The sequence below is a fragment of the Pseudonaja textilis genome, chromosome 10, assembly GCF_049901715.1.
Source record: "Pseudonaja textilis isolate UNSWEBS1 chromosome 10, rPseTex1.2, whole genome shotgun sequence".
Classification (NCBI taxonomy): domain Eukaryota; kingdom Metazoa; phylum Chordata; class Lepidosauria; order Squamata; family Elapidae; genus Pseudonaja; species Pseudonaja textilis.
Genome location: NC_141999.1, coordinates 17,823,061 through 17,839,818, shown reverse-complemented (window position 1 = coordinate 17,839,818; position 16,758 = coordinate 17,823,061). Strand labels below are relative to the sequence as shown.

At 41.5% G+C, this 16,758-nt stretch overlaps 2 protein-coding genes across 2 annotated transcripts in view; both read left to right on the top strand.

The window, feature by feature from the left end:
• The first annotated feature begins 4,789 nt into the window (after positions 1-4,789).
• Positions 4,790-10,288, top strand: LOC148124926 (alpha-tectorin-like). Its single transcript, XM_087939433.1, has 6 exons — positions 4,790-4,793; positions 6,232-6,270; positions 7,241-7,371; positions 8,336-8,617; positions 9,369-9,506; positions 10,106-10,288. Exons 1-6 carry the CDS (start codon positions 4,790-4,792, stop codon positions 10,286-10,288), a joined length of 777 nt encoding a protein of 258 aa, XP_087795559.1.
• A 732-nt stretch (positions 10,289-11,020) lies between these two features.
• The window catches only part of LOC113448180 (IgGFc-binding protein-like), a 32,046-nt gene continuing 26,308 nt past the window's right edge, over positions 11,021-16,758 (top strand). Inside the window, exons 1-3 of the mRNA XM_087939432.1 lie at positions 11,021-11,488; positions 13,822-14,386; positions 15,507-16,105. Coding sequence (XP_087795558.1) covers positions 11,021-11,488; positions 13,822-14,386; positions 15,507-16,105 — 1,632 coding nt within the window. The remainder of the gene's footprint in view (positions 11,489-13,821; positions 14,387-15,506; positions 16,106-16,758) is intronic.

Sequence of the window (16,758 nt, the reverse complement as noted above, 5' to 3'; positions counted from 1 at the left end):
TTTGGTTAGCCTTGTGGTTGGCGTAGATTTCACATCTATTCATTTTCATAACAATGTATCCCACCAGACTATTTTATCATTCTTTAATTTTTTGAGCTTTGTTGTCCAAACTACTACTACTACTACTACTACTACTACTTCTTCTTCTTCTTCCTCTTCTTCTTCTTCTTCTTCTTCTTCTTCTTCTTCTTCTTCTTCTTCTTCTTCTTCTTCTTCTTCTTCTTCTTCTTCTTCTTCTTCTTCTTCTTCTTCTTCTTCTTCTTCTTCTTCTTCTTCTTCTTCTTCTTCTTCTTCTTCTTCTTCTTTGTCCAAACTTCTCAACCTGATCTTCCTTGATTGTGTGGATTATTGTTTTCATCATTCCTTACCCACAGATGGTAGTTATCTCCTTCAGATGTGTGGGAGTAGAAAGATGGCTGGGAAAACTTGCTTTAGGTCATTGGCTTATAGTCCATTGTGTCCATATCGTACAAATGATTTCACGCAACTTTCTCTCTGCTCCTCCCTTTCCTGAGAATTTTAACAATGGAAGAGTAGAAGAGTTTCATTCTGCATATATAATGAAATTAACTGAACAAACTCAGAATCTACAGGGATTGGCAGATGGAAAAGAAAACAGGAAGTCTTTATGCTTTATTTTCCAATGGCAAACTTCTGGGAAGACCATGAGAACATAAAAGGGGTTTGGTAAACATACAATTACAGTAAATGGATCGCATTTGAGTCCCACTTTGGATTAGAGACAAAAGAAAGTTTATGAACAAAGAGAGAACGACAAGAAAGAGAACTCCTGCCCCAGCTGAATGAAAATATGTGTAGCTCAGGCTTGAATGCTGGAATCCATGGTGCTTTCTGAGCATGTTTTTTTGCCTGCAGATATTTCATTACCCTACTAGGTAACATCTTCAGGGCTATCCGCTAAGGGGTTTTCTACCTGTTTATATAAAGTAATATCTTCTATGTATGCTGTTGGACTGACAGACCCCTTGATGGCTCTTTTATATTAATATGTGAGGCAGACTTCCTCAATTGATGTATTTTGGTTTATATATCACTCTCAAAAATCTCACCCAACCTGGTGTCTTGGCTGGCTAGAATTCTTGGAATTTGCAGTCCATTACATGTAGAAACATCACTTGGGGAAAACTCCCTAGAAGACTATCTCCTGCCCTATGTGGTCTCCAGTTTAGAGGCTCACTGACAATGGAGTCTGATTTGCTTGCATCCATGGGTAGATTTCTTAAAAGAAGGCACAGTGATGTACAATTGTATCTTCTTGTACTAATTATTCACAATGGTTTATATATGATCATCTGGGTACAACTGACCTTTTGTTTTCATGAAGAAACTTTCGCTTTTTATCTTTGGCTGAGGCCAGTATCTTCCAATACCAGGAAGCATCCAAGAAAGTCCACTTATTAGGTCTTTATACATTGCATATAAAGACCTAATTAGTGGACTTTCTTGGATATATTGCCTCTCTTCAGTCTTACCTAATCTTGTTCACTCAGATTGCATATCCCAAAGGTGCTTTTTCAGGAGGCAACTGGACTTTCTTGTTTTTATTTTTCTTTGAAGATGTTTTGCTTCTCATCCAAGAAGCTTCTTCAGTTCTGACTGGTTGTTGGGGATTGGCAGCATTTATATTCCTTCCTTCCATTCCCCACCATCCAACCACAGATGAAGAAGTTGGAGGGGAAGAGAAACATCTTCAAAGAAAAAAACAAGAAAGGCCGTTGCCTCCTGAAAAAGCGCCCTTGGGACAACCATGACCTGCAGGACTGAGAATCTTCATAGACACTCAGATTGTATACATTTCCATACTTGTAATCAATAAAATAAACTGGTTTTGATTGTGAACAGTTCTTGAGTGTTCATGTAGATTTCCCTAACAATCCCCATTGAAAATGGGGTTCTCCAAATCAATTTAACTAACACTTATGTCTCATAAGAGGTGTATTTTCCCCCAGTAGTAGCTCACCAATATCCTTGCAAGGAAAGACAAACATTTCATGGTTTGAACTGCAGAGGACAGCAAACTGTAAAATGTGCTTCAAATTTCCTGGGTATTTTTAATTTTTTTTTAAAACATATCTGGGTATTTTACACAAACAGTCTTTTATTCTTGGAGCTTTCTTGCCTTTGGAGAATAATTTCTGTTTATTTTAGAGGCTTCCATTCTGGAATGCTCAACACATTGAAATGGTCCAGGACAATCATGGTTGCAGCCTCTAACAGGATCTACATAAATCTGACCTGTCTCGTCAGTCTTTGGTCCCTTGTGTTTAGCTCTCCATAGTTAGCACCCTTCACTAATTTCAGAACAGCTGGAGAGGTCACTGTGTCTGCTCAAGGAGGTAGCTCTGGGGAAACAATATCCTTTTTCTTTCTTTTCTCAGAGTGGCAGGATAATAAGGATTAGCCTGCTCTGCAGCCCCCAGAGCATGGGGAAACAATGGCAATGTTACAGGAGAGAGATTGGACATCCGCTTAAGGGAGCACAGAACAGTTAATAACTGGTTAATGGTTAACTGGACTCTTTTTTTGCCTCCCAACATGACTTAACTAGCAGGCCAACAATCAAGTAAGCAATACCCTCAATCAAGAAACTGCCAAAGAGCCATTGGTAAACAGCCCAACCAAAGAATCCCTAAGATGGCCGCCTGCCGACACAGAGAGACAAGCCACCAGAATATAAACTGACAGCAAACCCCATTCCTTACCAGCTCTGATGGTGTTCCCTACGGTAGTTTGGGTCATGAAACATCTGCAAGAAAATAAGCAAGCACAAAGAACGCCAAGGGTCCCTCATTTCAGCCGTGAGCTACAAATATTCTCCTTCATTATTAACGTGAATTCAGTTAATATGTTGATACTGTCACTACCTAACCCAGATCACATTTTTCAAATTAGCACAGGGGGTGGGCTTCACATTTTTTTTATCAACAGGTTCTCTGCCCGGTTGCTGGGTGGGCGTGGCCTAGTTGGCCTCCTGCACCACAGCCGGGGAGGTGTTTTTCCCCTCCCCAGGCTCCGGAGGCTTTCCTTGAGTCTTGGGGAGAGGGAAAATGGCCTCCCTCCGGAAGCTCTCTGGAAGCCACTTTTCCGGCCTTCCCGACCTTTCAGGAGGCCCGTTCTTCTCCCTCCCTGAGCCTCCACGCAGGCCTTGCACTTACCTGCATCCAAAACTGGCCAGGTGGGGACTCCTGGGAGGGGAGGGGCGGGGTGGGTGGGGCCGGTCAGGAGTGGGATTTGGGGGTTCCCTGAACTGCACAGAATCTTAGCTAGGGGCTCTCCCGAACCCCTGCAAACCCACATCAGCCCGCCCCTGGATTAGCATGTTATCAGTTTGTTACATTTCAGCCTGGTTAATTCCTATCCTAACCTATGTTAGGTTAACAGGCCCTCTTGTTGCATGTAGTACTATTATCATCTCTGGCCACTGCTATGTTCTTCACAAGACTATTCCATCCTTTGTTCTTTCATGTTGGAGAACAGGCTTAGATTCCAGCTAGTTCCATGGAAGAGATTTTGCAAGCCTCCTAATCTGACCAATCTTCAGAATAGAAAGAGAATAGAAATGAGGGGTCCTTGGTGCTCTCTGAGCTTGCTTGTTTTCTTGCAGACGTTTCATAACCCTAACTAGGTCACATCATCAGTGATACCGGTAGTAAGCTGTTTACTGTCAGTTTATTATATTCTGGTGTCTTGCCTGTCTGTGTGAGTGGGGGCGATCTTAGATTTTAGTAATTCAAATGGCCATTTGGATCAGGAGAACCTTTCACCTTGAGCTGCAGATAAACATTGCCATTTCAACCCTGAGCTACAAATAGGTAAAGGTAAAGGTTCCCCTCACACATACGTGCTAGTCATTTCCAGCTCTAGGGGGCGGTGCTCATCTCCATTGCAAAGCCAAAGAGCCAGCGCTGTCCAAAGACATCTTCCGTGGTCATGTGGCCGGCATGACTAAACACCCGAAGGTGTATGGAATGCTGTTACCTTCCCCACAAAGGGGTCCCTATTTTTCTACTTGCATTTTTTTACATGCTTTCGAACTGCTAGGTTGGCAGAAGCTGGGGAGCTCTCTCTGTTACGCAGCGCTAGGGATTCGAACCACCAAACTGCCAACCTTTCTGATCGACAAGCTGACTGTCTTAGCCACTGAGCCACCGCGTTCAGTGAGCTACAAATATTTTCCCTTATTAGAGAATAGAAAGTCTCATGGAGATAGTCCTCAGTTTACGACCGCAATTGGGATCAGAACATAGATTGCTAACAGCAAGGATGCAGTTATTAGTTGTACCCAATTTGACAGCCTTTTTTGGCCACAGTTGTTACACAAATCACTGTACTTGTTAAGTGAATCACACGGTCATTAAGCGAGTCTAGATTCCCCCATTGTCTTTCTTTGTCGTGAGCTGGCTGAGAAAATCACACGGTGGTGATCACACGATCCCAGGATAGTGCAACTATCATATATACCTGTATTTACTGCCTACCTCTCAGCACTGCTGATGCTAATGAAATCCATTATTTTCATTTGCCGTTTGTGATGTTAGGCTTAGCCACAATGTGAAAACCACACAGAATCGTTATACCCTTGTCAAAATGTTTCTAATGATGGCTGGGTTGACAAATGAACCTATTCTTTCCTATGTACGCGTTCAGAATTAGTTTTCAATTGCCCTTTCTGGGAAATCATATATAACCCCTCCTGATGTAGAGAAAAATGAGTGCAACGAAGAACAGGGATCTGAGCCCATTCAAGCCCTTACACTGCAGACGACGGATGGGTAAGAATTTTATGCTGGGCCCAGAATGAAATGGGTGGAAAATTTCTCCCATTCTGGTTTTCCTTTCTGCAAGTATTTCTATTCCCCTGCAGTACTTCACTGATCTTTGAATCATGGTTTAGCATGCAAGCTAAAAGAAGAAAGATCCAGATTGAAATTCTCATTTTGTCACCAGGTTCACCAGGTAAGGTTTGCTGGATCATTTTTTCCCCCCCCAGGTCTCCTTTGAAAGCAATTATTAGATGGACCAAATCAAAGCGAAATTAACTATTAGATGGATAAAACCAAGAATGACACTGACTGAAAGTGGCCTTTCCCAATTGTAAATCGGCAGAATGTTAAAATGAAAGAGTTGGTGAAAAAGTTGAATAAACTAATCCATGGGAGCCCCAGCTCGCCCTGTTTAGTTTATAGGAGTTTTTAACACTTTGTTGTTTAAATATGAAATAAAAGGTGGGAAGAGGCTGTAGAAACTCTGATGAAAATAGGATTATCAGAAGGAGAAGATGAACTATAACTCATACGAAAAAGGTAAAATAGTAGCATTTTAAAGGCAAAAGAATATTTCTGAATAGTGTATTATGTGAGTTCTTTTTTTCTTGTGCAAGATGCGGAAGGGGTGAACAGATATACATATAAAATGGTAGCTGTTGGAGAAATATTTGCTTTAATTAAATAGACTCTTAGCTAGAAGTAATTATATGCCTCCTCATTCTATGATTAGGTATTCAGATATAAACCCCACAGTGAACAATAAATGTATTAAGAACAACATTAAGCCAGAAATAAATTTATACATTCTTAGGTTTCCTGCATAATTTCTGATATAAGAAATAAAACAACAGTTGGGAATATGAGATCATACCTTCCCTGGTTGATGAAGTTCCTAGCCCTGGGTGAGTTTGTCCTAAAGTTCTTCTGAGATGCATTTATTCATTAATATGCACAATAAATTTCACAGCATGATTTAGTTTATTGTCCCTATTATTTCCTCGCCTCCAAAACTGCAACTCATTTTGTGATTGTGCTGGAAGCATTTACACAACATCTAGACTCCTTGTGTATCCCTCCTCGTGCTGCAAATTTGCAACTAATTACATTTAATTCTATTTGATTATGGATGAGATGGGACATTTTTGGATTAGAGCTGACCAGCAGCAATTTATAAGAAGGCAGGAGTGATTTCCCAACAGAGAGAGGGGGAATTGCTGACTGAATGGGTTTTTCTTCACTGCTGAGCAGCAACATATAGTATCCAATGAGAAAACTACGATTTAAACTTCCTGCCGTTTTCCAGAATGATGTCAGGGGAAATGTGAGAATTTCAAATGATATCTTCTATATCTTCTGCCCTGTAACAGATTTCCTAGTTATACTTTGGTGCAGCTGAACTTTCCTTAATTCCTTCTGTTCACTTGCCTTTTTTTCTCTCTTTAAGCATCTCAAGTGTTGTCTTTGGGAAGTGTGCCTGACACAGGTACGTGAATAATATGGTAAAAACTGTAGAATATTCCAGCCAATAGAAGACACAATCACAAACAATTTGATCAGAATGCACCAAGGAAAAAGCCGCCGGGGCCAGTTTGATTGAGTGTTTCAAAAAGCAAACAACCTGAAGAAGTTATTTTCCTCAGATATGTGGATTAATCTTAAAAGTCTCAGCAAAGCATCTGGAAAAGGATCTGGCTGAGTAAGGCTGTTATCCCCAATAGCACAAATTCTTCTTCCAAATTAATCCAGAAAGAACCATAGGCATGATATTGGGATGATAGCAAACTTTTTGGCAGCCGCCCAAACTGAATGTGATTCCTTCCTAAGCAGGATTTTTACAGAGTTCTCTTTAACAAGATTTGTTAAAATAAAAAGAGTTGAACATATAAGAATTCCAGCAAGCACACTCATTTTGAACTAAGAACCTAGGTATTTCAGTGTATATGAAAGCAGAAACATTTTGACTTTTTTTTCCCCAGCCTTAAAGTAAATTTTTTATTGGAAAAACATTTATATAGCCACTCATGTTATAGCCAACTCCGGGCAGCTCCCAATGGAGGGAAGCTGGCTTTTCTCCCCTCATATAGCAATAGCACTTAGACTTATATACTGCTTCACAGTGCTCTAAGCAGTTTACAGAATCAGCTTTATTACCCCCAACAATCGGGGTTCTCATGTTACCCACTTTGGAAGGATAGAAGGCTGAGTCAACCTTGAGCCTGGTGAGAGTCAAACTGCCAAATTGCCGTCAACCGGCAGTCAGCAGAAGTAGCCTGCAGTTCTGCACTCTAATCACTGTGCCACCACGGCTCATATAGGCAAACCCACTTGGTCTTTTAGGTTATGGTTGCTCAAAAATCAATCTGAGAACCAACTCGTACTGATATTGTAAACGTTTCCTATTAGATCTTCTATTTACTACCTTAACCTCTTCTCTTTTCTGGGGACCTTTCCAGACCCCCTGCTCTATCCTTATGGTCCCCAGTATCAGGACAGAAGCACCCCCAAGGCAGATGACGGGGCATCTCCTGAGATCTCCATCTCTGAATTCTTCTTCTTTTATGGGCGGAAATATCATTCCCTTTACGTGAGTATTCTCCAGATTTCTCCTACAAAGCCACTCTTCTCTAATTTTCAACCCTGGTGATTTTTTTTTTTTTTAGAAAAAACTTTATTAATTTTACTTTAAAAAACAACAACAACACAGCTACAAATTATATACAACAAAAAGACAAACAGGTCTTGGCATAGGCCAAGAGGGAAAGAGAGGAAGGCTTGAGAGAGGAAAGAGGGAAAGGTAAGGGAAGGGGGAAAGAGTAGGGAAAACAATTATAATAAAACCATATTTTTGTGACTGTCTGTAAGGTCCTTTCTTCTTCAATACTATCGTCGGTGGTGCTTTTCTTTATCTCTGCTTCGGAGGCCCTCGGCCTTAATTTTCTTAGAGGTGATCTATCTTTGGTTTAGCCAAATATACAAAGGATTCCAATTGCTATAATAGGTTGAGGATTCTTTATTTTTATGGTTATTCAGAAAATTTTACAATGCGCTGAAATGGACAAACTAACCCAAGCATTAAAAAATAAAAAACCCTGGTGATTTTTCAATCACCAGGGGTCGGGCTTCTGGGGGTTCACAGGGATTCGGGAGAGTCCCTAGCTAAGCTTCTGTGCAGTTTGGAGAAGACCCAAATCCCACTCCTGGCTGGCCCCGCCCCTCCCCCCCCAGGAGTCCCCACCTGGCCTGTTTTGGGTGCAGATAAATGCAGGGTGCGTGCGGAGGCTCAGGGAGGGCGAAAAATGGGCCTCCTGGAAGTTTGGGAAGGCTGGAAATGGGCCCGTTTCCGGCTGCCGGAGAGCCTCTGGAGCCTGGGGAGGCTGCTTTCTCCCTCCCGGAGGCTCCAAGAAAGCACCCCCAGCTGTGGTGCAGGAGGCTGACTAGGCCACGCCCACCATGGCCTCGCCCACCCAGCAACCAGGCAGAGAACCTGTTGCTAAAAATTTTTGAAGCCCACCCCTGCCTACCACAGGCTTCTACTTTCATCCCTCCAGGTGAACAACAATGGGGTAGTGTCCTTTGGCAACCCTGTCAGTCAGTTCACCCCAGATCCTTTTCCTCTGATGGATGGCCGAACCTTTGTGGCTCCTTTTTGGGCGGATGTGGACAATCGTATCACAGGAGATGTATACTACAGGCAGAGCCAAGACCAGGGGCTGCTGCAGAGAGTCACCGCTGATATAAACGCTTACTTTCCACATGAAAATTTCACAGCTACCTGGGCCTTTGTGGCTACCTGGGACCAAGTGGCTTTCTATGGATCCTTGTCCACCAAGGTAGGCTGGTTCAACTGACCTTGAATGAGGGCCCTTTCACTACCCCCAAAAAAGTTTTGCTGGACACCTCCTGCCACAAGAACATCTATTTCAATACAATGCAGTGAGCACGCCATTTTTCTGGTTTAACATTTTTAATTGAGTGATAAAATATTATATGATGCAAAGTACAAAAGTAAATGGGATAACAGTGTGGAGGAAGAGGGAGAAGAGAAGTGAGGAAGGATAAGAAAAGAAAGAAAGAAAAAAAAAGAAGCATTGACTTCCGGCTCTCTCTGTTGCAGTAAAACAAGGCATTAACATCAAATCATAACATGCATGTACAATTAATTGCATATATTTCTAATGTGAAAGGGCGAGTAGGGTGTAGTGGTTAAAGGCACCCAAAAAGAAGGTGGGAAATTTTGAGTGCTAGTTCTGTGTTAGGCATGAAGCCAGCTGGCTTACTTTGAGCCGGTCACCTCTCAGCCCTAAGAAGGCAGCAATGGCAAACCATTTTTTTAAAAGAAGTGCTTTCAAGAGAACTGCAGAAACAATGAACACAGGCCAAGAGATTGACTTGAAAGCACCAATTAATAAATGATATAATGCAGGGGCTCCCCAAACTTGGCAACTTTAAGACTTGTGGACTTCAACTCCCAGAATTCCTGAGCTAACATGACTGGAGGAGGAATTCTGGGAGTTGAAGTCCACAAGTCTTAAAGTTGCCAAGTTTGGAGACCTCTGATATAATGTAATCATTTCTCTACAGGTGAACACATTTCAGGCTGTTTTAACGTCTGATGGTAAAATGTCTTTTGTGATGCTGAATTACCAGGATATACAGTGGATATCAGGGCAAGCAAGTGGTGGAGATGCTCACACAGGTTTAGAGGGCACACCTGCCCAGGTAAGTCTCTCCTAAAGACACATGTTTCCCAGCTTTTCCCAGCCTGGACCCCCAGGATTTCCCAAAGACCTTACCCAAGGTCTTTGTTGAAAATGCAATAGATATTATGAGAAAATATTGGGACTGGGGACTAGACTGAGGACCCAAAAATCACCCTGGGAAGAAGGCAACAGGAAGCCATGGCGTATTGTTCTCAAGGAAATTACATGGATGCAATTTTCTTTCAAACAAAATACATTAATTTATTATTATTATTGTTGTTGTTGTTGTTATTTTAATTTTTAAATACTCTGTAGTGTGATTGGGATGTGGTGTTTGGGGCACTGTGCTGGAGTAGCTTTCAAATTTCTTTGTATTCGTGGAATGCAATGACAATAAAGGTATTCTATTCTGTTCTACATATAAACACCTGGAGGCAAGTATGATAGAAAAGTTTTCCACCCACCCAGTTTATTTGCATGCCTATTTTATGGCCAGTAGCGTAAAGTTTGGATCTTGGGAATTGAAGGCCAAGATCTATAATCCAGCAGACGCCTCCTTGGCCTAAATAACCTCCCATCTTTTTTCTGGTAATGCTTTTCCCTATTTCTTACTTACAGGCTGGATTTAATACTGGTGATGCCGACAATTACTTCAATATTCCTGGTTCTTGGACTCCAAGCATAATAAACATCAGCTCAACAAGCAATGTCGTGGACCCCGGGCGCTGGGCATTTGAAGTGGATGTTTTTGCAGTGCCCAATGGCTGTGTGTACAAAGGTACATTGAATGCTACCCAGTGAGATCATCAGAAAAAAAAAACCCATAAAGGATTCAGCCAGAAATCCATTATTCCAATGATAGATAGTCATGTTCTTCTCAGAAATTTAACCAGATGTCAACAACAATGTCCCCTTGTTTGCGCCAGGTGGTTGCTTTTAATGACTATCTGTACATAATCCTTCCATCAAATTAAAGTGCCCAAGAACTAGATGTAGAATATACATCTGTTTATGTATTTTTTATTTAGTAAGATGTTCAGCAAGTCTTTAGGCATAAAAGTGGCATATCACCATAAATACAAATAAAATTAATATTGAGGTAGTACAAGTAGTACTACATAGTACTTAATATGGAATGAATATTTATGTTCTGTGTATCTCCTACATGTTCAAACATAGGCCCTTGTGGTCCCTGAATATCTTTGCATATTAATCTAAGTTCATTGTAACCACAATTGTATTAACCTCCCCCTGTATATATGCCATGACTACCTCCTTATGATATAATTCCTCCAAGAGGAGTAATCTTTATTACATTAAGACATGGCTTTTGAAATATGAACCACATGTCTTCCTAAACTGCCATTGGGACAGCTCTAAGCACATTACCAGAATGCTTAGAATAAGCATGTTTACAGCCCTCCCAATTCAAACTGTGATCCATGGATAAACTGCCATCTTTACTCTCTATCTATATATATAAAAGCGAAAGACTGCTCAGGCATCATCACAAAATAATAAGCTATCAGAGGCATGAATTTCCAAGGCTTTCCAAATATTTGTGATGCGTCTTTTGTCTTCACAGCTAACTTCTTACCGCTCAATGCCATCTTCTGGAGTGAATCAACCTGTGAAGAGAAGTGCCAGTGCATGTTGGACACTCATACAGTGCTATGCCAGGCTGGGGGCTGCTCTGCAGATGAGTCCTGCCAGCCAGTTTCCTGGTACCACTTGTGCCAGCCTATCCAAAGTGCATCCTGCCAGGTCTTAGGTGGACAACATTATACCACCTTTGATGGCCAACTGTACCATTTTCAAGGTGATTGCACTTATGTGTTGTCTCAGGTATGTGCACCCTCGCACAACAAAAGTCTGACGTACTACCAGTTGGAAGCCAAGGTACAAGGATCAGCCTTAGATGCACCGCACATAGAATATTTGCGCATGATAGTCTATGGGCAGGACATTGTTTTAATGACCAACTCAACTGGGCATGTCATGGTAAGTCATCTGAATGTTCCCAATTCAGCACATGGCTTAATTCTTCCCCACCTTCTTTGCCCTTCGTTTGCTATTTCCTCTTACTTTCTTCTTCAGATTCAAGTCATTTTCCTTCACTGTTGTGTCCTTTAAGGAGATTTGCAGATTAACAGAGTTGGAAGGGACCTTGTAGGTCATCTAGTCCAACATCCCCGCCCAAGCAAGAGACCCTACACTGTTTCTGACAGATGGCAGTCCAGAACATGGGTAGTCATTGTTTAGGGATGATTTTATTTGGACCTTCCCAACTTTCAGAGTCTACAAATTTTAATTTTCAACCCTAGATCAGCAGCCCCCAATCTTTTGGGCACTAGGGATCAGTTGTGTGGAGAAAACTTTATTTGTTTGTTGTCAAGTTTTTAAAATTTATATATAAGTATTTTGAATAAAGTGTGTTGTCCGGGCAATTCATTTTACAAAATAAAAAATAAATAAAGTAACAAATATACTGATAGTAGTTGTAGATAGATGGATAGATAGAATTATTTTATTGGCCAAGTGTGATTAGACACACAAGGAATTTGTCTTTGATGCATATGCTCTCAGTGCACATAAAAGAAAAGATATATTCATCAAGAGTCAAGAATGATCAGGTACAACACTAAATAATAATCATAGAGTACAATAAACAATCAAATCATACTAGGAAACAGTCAATATAAACCGTAAGGATTCATGTGACAAAGTTACAGTCATACAGTCACAAGTGGGAGGGGATGAGTGATAAGGAGTGATGAGAAGATTAACAGTAATAGTAGTACAGGCTTTGTAATAGTTGGACAGTGTTGAGGGAATTATTTGTTTAGTGGAGTGATGGCATTCGGGAAAAAACTGTCCTTGTGTCTAGTTGTTCTGGTGTGCAGTGCTCTATAGCGTCGTTTTGAGGGAAGGAGTTGAAACTATGTCCGGGATGTGAGGGATCTGTAAATATTTTCACAATAACAATAATTTATTATTATTATTATTATTATTATTATTATTATTATTATTATTATTATTATTATTATTACTACTACTACTACTACTACTACTACCATATTTACCCTATATTCACTTGTTTATAATCATATTAATTATATTAGCATATAGTTATAAACAACATTCATATTTTCCTTACATATAGCAATGGTCTTTCTTCATCTAATTTCTACCTCTTGTCTCTAACCAATCATAAAACCTATTCCACCTTAAATAATATTCTGAAACTTTTTATTTTCAATGTTAATCTATCCATTCTGCACAATCCAATATTTTCTAAATTATCTTTTCATCTGATGGGGTGTTCTCGTTTTTCCAATGTTGTGCAAATACAATTCTTGCTGCTGTCAAAACATGTACCATTAAATATATAGTCCCTTTATCATAACTTTCTAGTATTATGCCTAATATTTCCTTGTTAGGAGAGATATTTTTTTGAGGACCAGAGGGATCATGGTTTCAAGTACTGCCTGCATCCCTTGGATAGGATCCCAGGGTCGCATGGATGGGATGCAGGCAGCTCCCTTGTAAATAGAGTTAGTAGGGTTTCAGCTGGAGATCTTTTGCGTATATTTTATTTATTTTATTTGTCAAGCATGTATGAGAAAAAAAACAAGTGTAAGTATGAACATAACATATAAACATATAAGTATAGACTGACATAAGTATATACATAATAATTGAGTACGAATAAATGGGAACATTAGAAGAGGGACGGTAGACATGCTGGTGCGCTTATGCACACCCCCTTACAGACCTCTTAGGAATGGAATGAGGTCCACGGTAGACAGTTTAAGGTTAAAGTTTTGGGGGTTTGAGGATATAACAACAGAGTCAGGTAGTGAGTTCAAGGCATTGACCACTCTGTTGCTGAAGTTGTATTTTCTGCAATCAAGTTTGGAGCTGTTTACTTTGAGTTTGTATCTATTGTTTGCCCGTGTGTTATTGCGGTTGAAGTTGAAGTAGTCGTTGACAGGTAGAATGTTGTAGCAGACAATTTTGTGTACTAAGGTTAGATCAGATCGTAGGCGATGTAGTTCTAGGTTATAAAACCCTGGCTCTCTGGTTAGTTGTGGTTTTGTCTGTTTAATAATATATTTGGACATAGTAGCTTAGGTTGCTTTGCACTGCAGATTTGGGTCTTGGATGGCATCAAATGCCACAGCACTTCCTTAAATCCAATATGTTTGATTGATTGAATAGATGCCAACAAATTGGTTTTGACTCCTAGTGACCAGATATATAGATCAATCCAATTTAGCTAAGATGAAAGCAGTAATTCTGATTCCACTTTCTTGTATGGAACCCCTTCATAGATTGGTGGGATAAAGACACTTCTTCCTGTGATCCTTCTTGGCGGCAAGATCCAAATGCGTAAGAGTGGCTTCTCCATAAAGATAGATACTGACTTCGGAGTATCCGTTTCTTACACTGGGAATCAACATGTGGAGATTGGGGTTCCTGACAGATATCAAAATGCGACTTGTGGTCTCTGTGGATCTTTGAATAATAATCAATCAGATGACTTCTCAACCCACAATGGATCCTTGGTGGAATCAGTGACACTATTTGCTAGAAGGTGGCAGATCAAAAATTTTGAGGACGATTGTGGGGACATCCAACAGCCACCAACTTGCCCCCTGACTAAATTGGCCAATTATTCCAGCTCAGTATACTGTGGCATTTTAGAAAAATCCCCAGGTCCTTTTGCTAACTGTGCACAGATGGTGCCTGTATCCAGCTTTATGGAAGTCTGTCTTAATGATGTCTGTACATCTGGAGGGAACCGGACTGTGCTATGTAATCTCCTCCATATTCACGCTGAACGTTGTCAAGCAGCCAACATCACAGTTGGGCAATGGAGAGAAGAGACGCAATGCGGTGAGTAAAATGAACCAACAACCTCTCAATCCCTGAAGAGAATCATAATGAATGTCACGGTGCAGTGACTAATCAGTAGAGAGAAATGCAATTTGTACACTCTGGTCCATCAGAAATATAACTAATGGGCTTTAGGGCACAGAATGCTGTCTTCTAACCCAGGAGTCTCCAAACTTGGCAAATTTAAGATGTATGGACTTTATCTCCTGGCTGAGGAATTCTGGGAGTTGAAGTCCACAAGTCTTAAAGTTCCCTAGTTTGGAGACTCTGTTCTAACCTATAAAATGGCAGAAACATGCATCCTGGCTGCTATGTTCTGATGACTGATATTCTCAGTAATGAAGCTGGTGATTTGTATTATCCTAATAACTTTAGTGTAGGACACATCAAAAAAAGGGATTGGTAGATTTTTGGTGGGTGAGAAAAACAATACATTCGTTTCTGTGTGTATGTGCCAATATTTGTGCCTGTGAACCATCAATTATCACAAATTCTTATTACAACATGTTCTTTCAATCTTCCCATCTAACTCTGCAGAGAGCATCATTGGAGTGAATGACATGAGCTAAATCCACCTTTTCCAACTTGGTGTCCTCCACACATGATGGGCTTCAGCTTCTAGAGGTCCCCATTCTATTTGTTGTTATCACTGATGGGTGATAGCATCTTGGAAATGAGATGCAACACATTCAATGGGCATCTCATTTCTATGCATCTCACAGAGCCTCGGTGGCGCAGTGATTAGAGTGCAGTACTGCAGGCTAATTCTGCTGACTGCCGGATGCCTGAAATTTGGCAGTTCGATTCTCACTAGGCTCAAGGTTTTGACTCAGCCTTCCATCCTTCCGAGGTGGGTAAAATGAGGTCCCAGATTGTTTGGGGTAAGAGGTTGACCCTGTAAACTGCTTAGAGAGAGCTGTAAAACACTATAAAGCAGTATATAAGTCTAAGTGGTATTGCTATAAGGTTGGAAGAGGCTGAGAACAGATGGAGGTTGAACATGTGTCTGAATGAACAGCAAGATATAGTTCATGATTCATAGAGGAGGTATTGGGATTTGGTTTGCTACAATAACATTCACTTGATTTTTCTCCTCTTTCACGTCTCCTTTCTCTCTCAGAAGTCACTTGTCCAGAGAACAGCCACTATGAAGCCTGCTCTACAGCTTGCCCGGCCAGCTGTCTGGATTCCACCGCTCCACTTTTCTGCTCCAAGCCTTGCCGAGAGGGCTGCTCTTGCAACAAAGGCTACATTCTCAGTGGAGGTGCATGTGTGCCCCTGAGCGGTTGTGGCTGCACACTGAACAACCAGTATTACGAAGTGAGCCATGAGGAGATCCTGACAGACTCTTGCAGCAAGAAATGCTTCTGCAGGCAGCCTTCCCACCCCATGGAGTGCCAAGAACATGCGTGCAGCGCTCAGGAAACCTGCAGAGTGGTGGGTGGTGTCTTGGGATGCCATGCTGAGGAAGTTGGCAGTTCCTGGGTGTTTGGTGATCCCCACTATGTCACCTTTGACGGGGTGGCATTTGATTATGAAGGGACATGCACGTACACCTTGAGCAGATACTGCGGCCCTTTGAACAAGTTACCGAGTTTTACTGTCAAAGTGCAGAATGAACATCGGACCTCTTTGGCAGCATCATGGATCTACCAGGTAGAGGTAGAGGCCTATGGGCAGAAGATTGTTATGATGGCGGATCAATATGACAAAATACAGGTAAGTGTTCTGACCAAGGCTTCCGAGACCATAATTAAGCACACGCTTAGTTAAAACAATTCCTGCTTTATTTCAACGCTGGGAATTATGTTCATTCCGAGCTGGTAATGAGTCTCAAACAATCCCTCGAGATAAGCACCCACCTTTCTTTCCTGTGAAGTGCTGCCAACAACAGAAGTGCCAGATGAACTATAAAAAACCAACCAAAGTACAAAGTCCACACAGAACTTCAAGGATTAATCTGAACAGAACGAATGACTTTGTTTCCTGCAAAGGTTTTGTCATCTTTGCCTGTCCTTTATCCCTTATGGGAGGGGCAATTACCTCCCAGCCTTACTCCCGAGTCGCCCCTTTTGTCTCAGCTGCTCTTGCCTTCTAGCAGCTCTGCGCACACATGTGCACTGGGAACAGGCTCCCTTTGTTCCTCTGCCTCACTGCTGCCAGGCTCCGGAGGCTCTGGAGTCAGTACCCCCCTCCCAGATGGTCCTGGCCCTACCTCTGCATCGGATGCAGGACCTTCATCCCAATCCTCCCCAGACTCCTGGACTGGTCCCCGTTCTTCCCCACTGTCCAATTCTGCTGCCATCTGCACAGGCTGCCGGCGAATCACAACAGTAAGGTCTTGCTTTAAACACCACTCATCTAGCGACCGT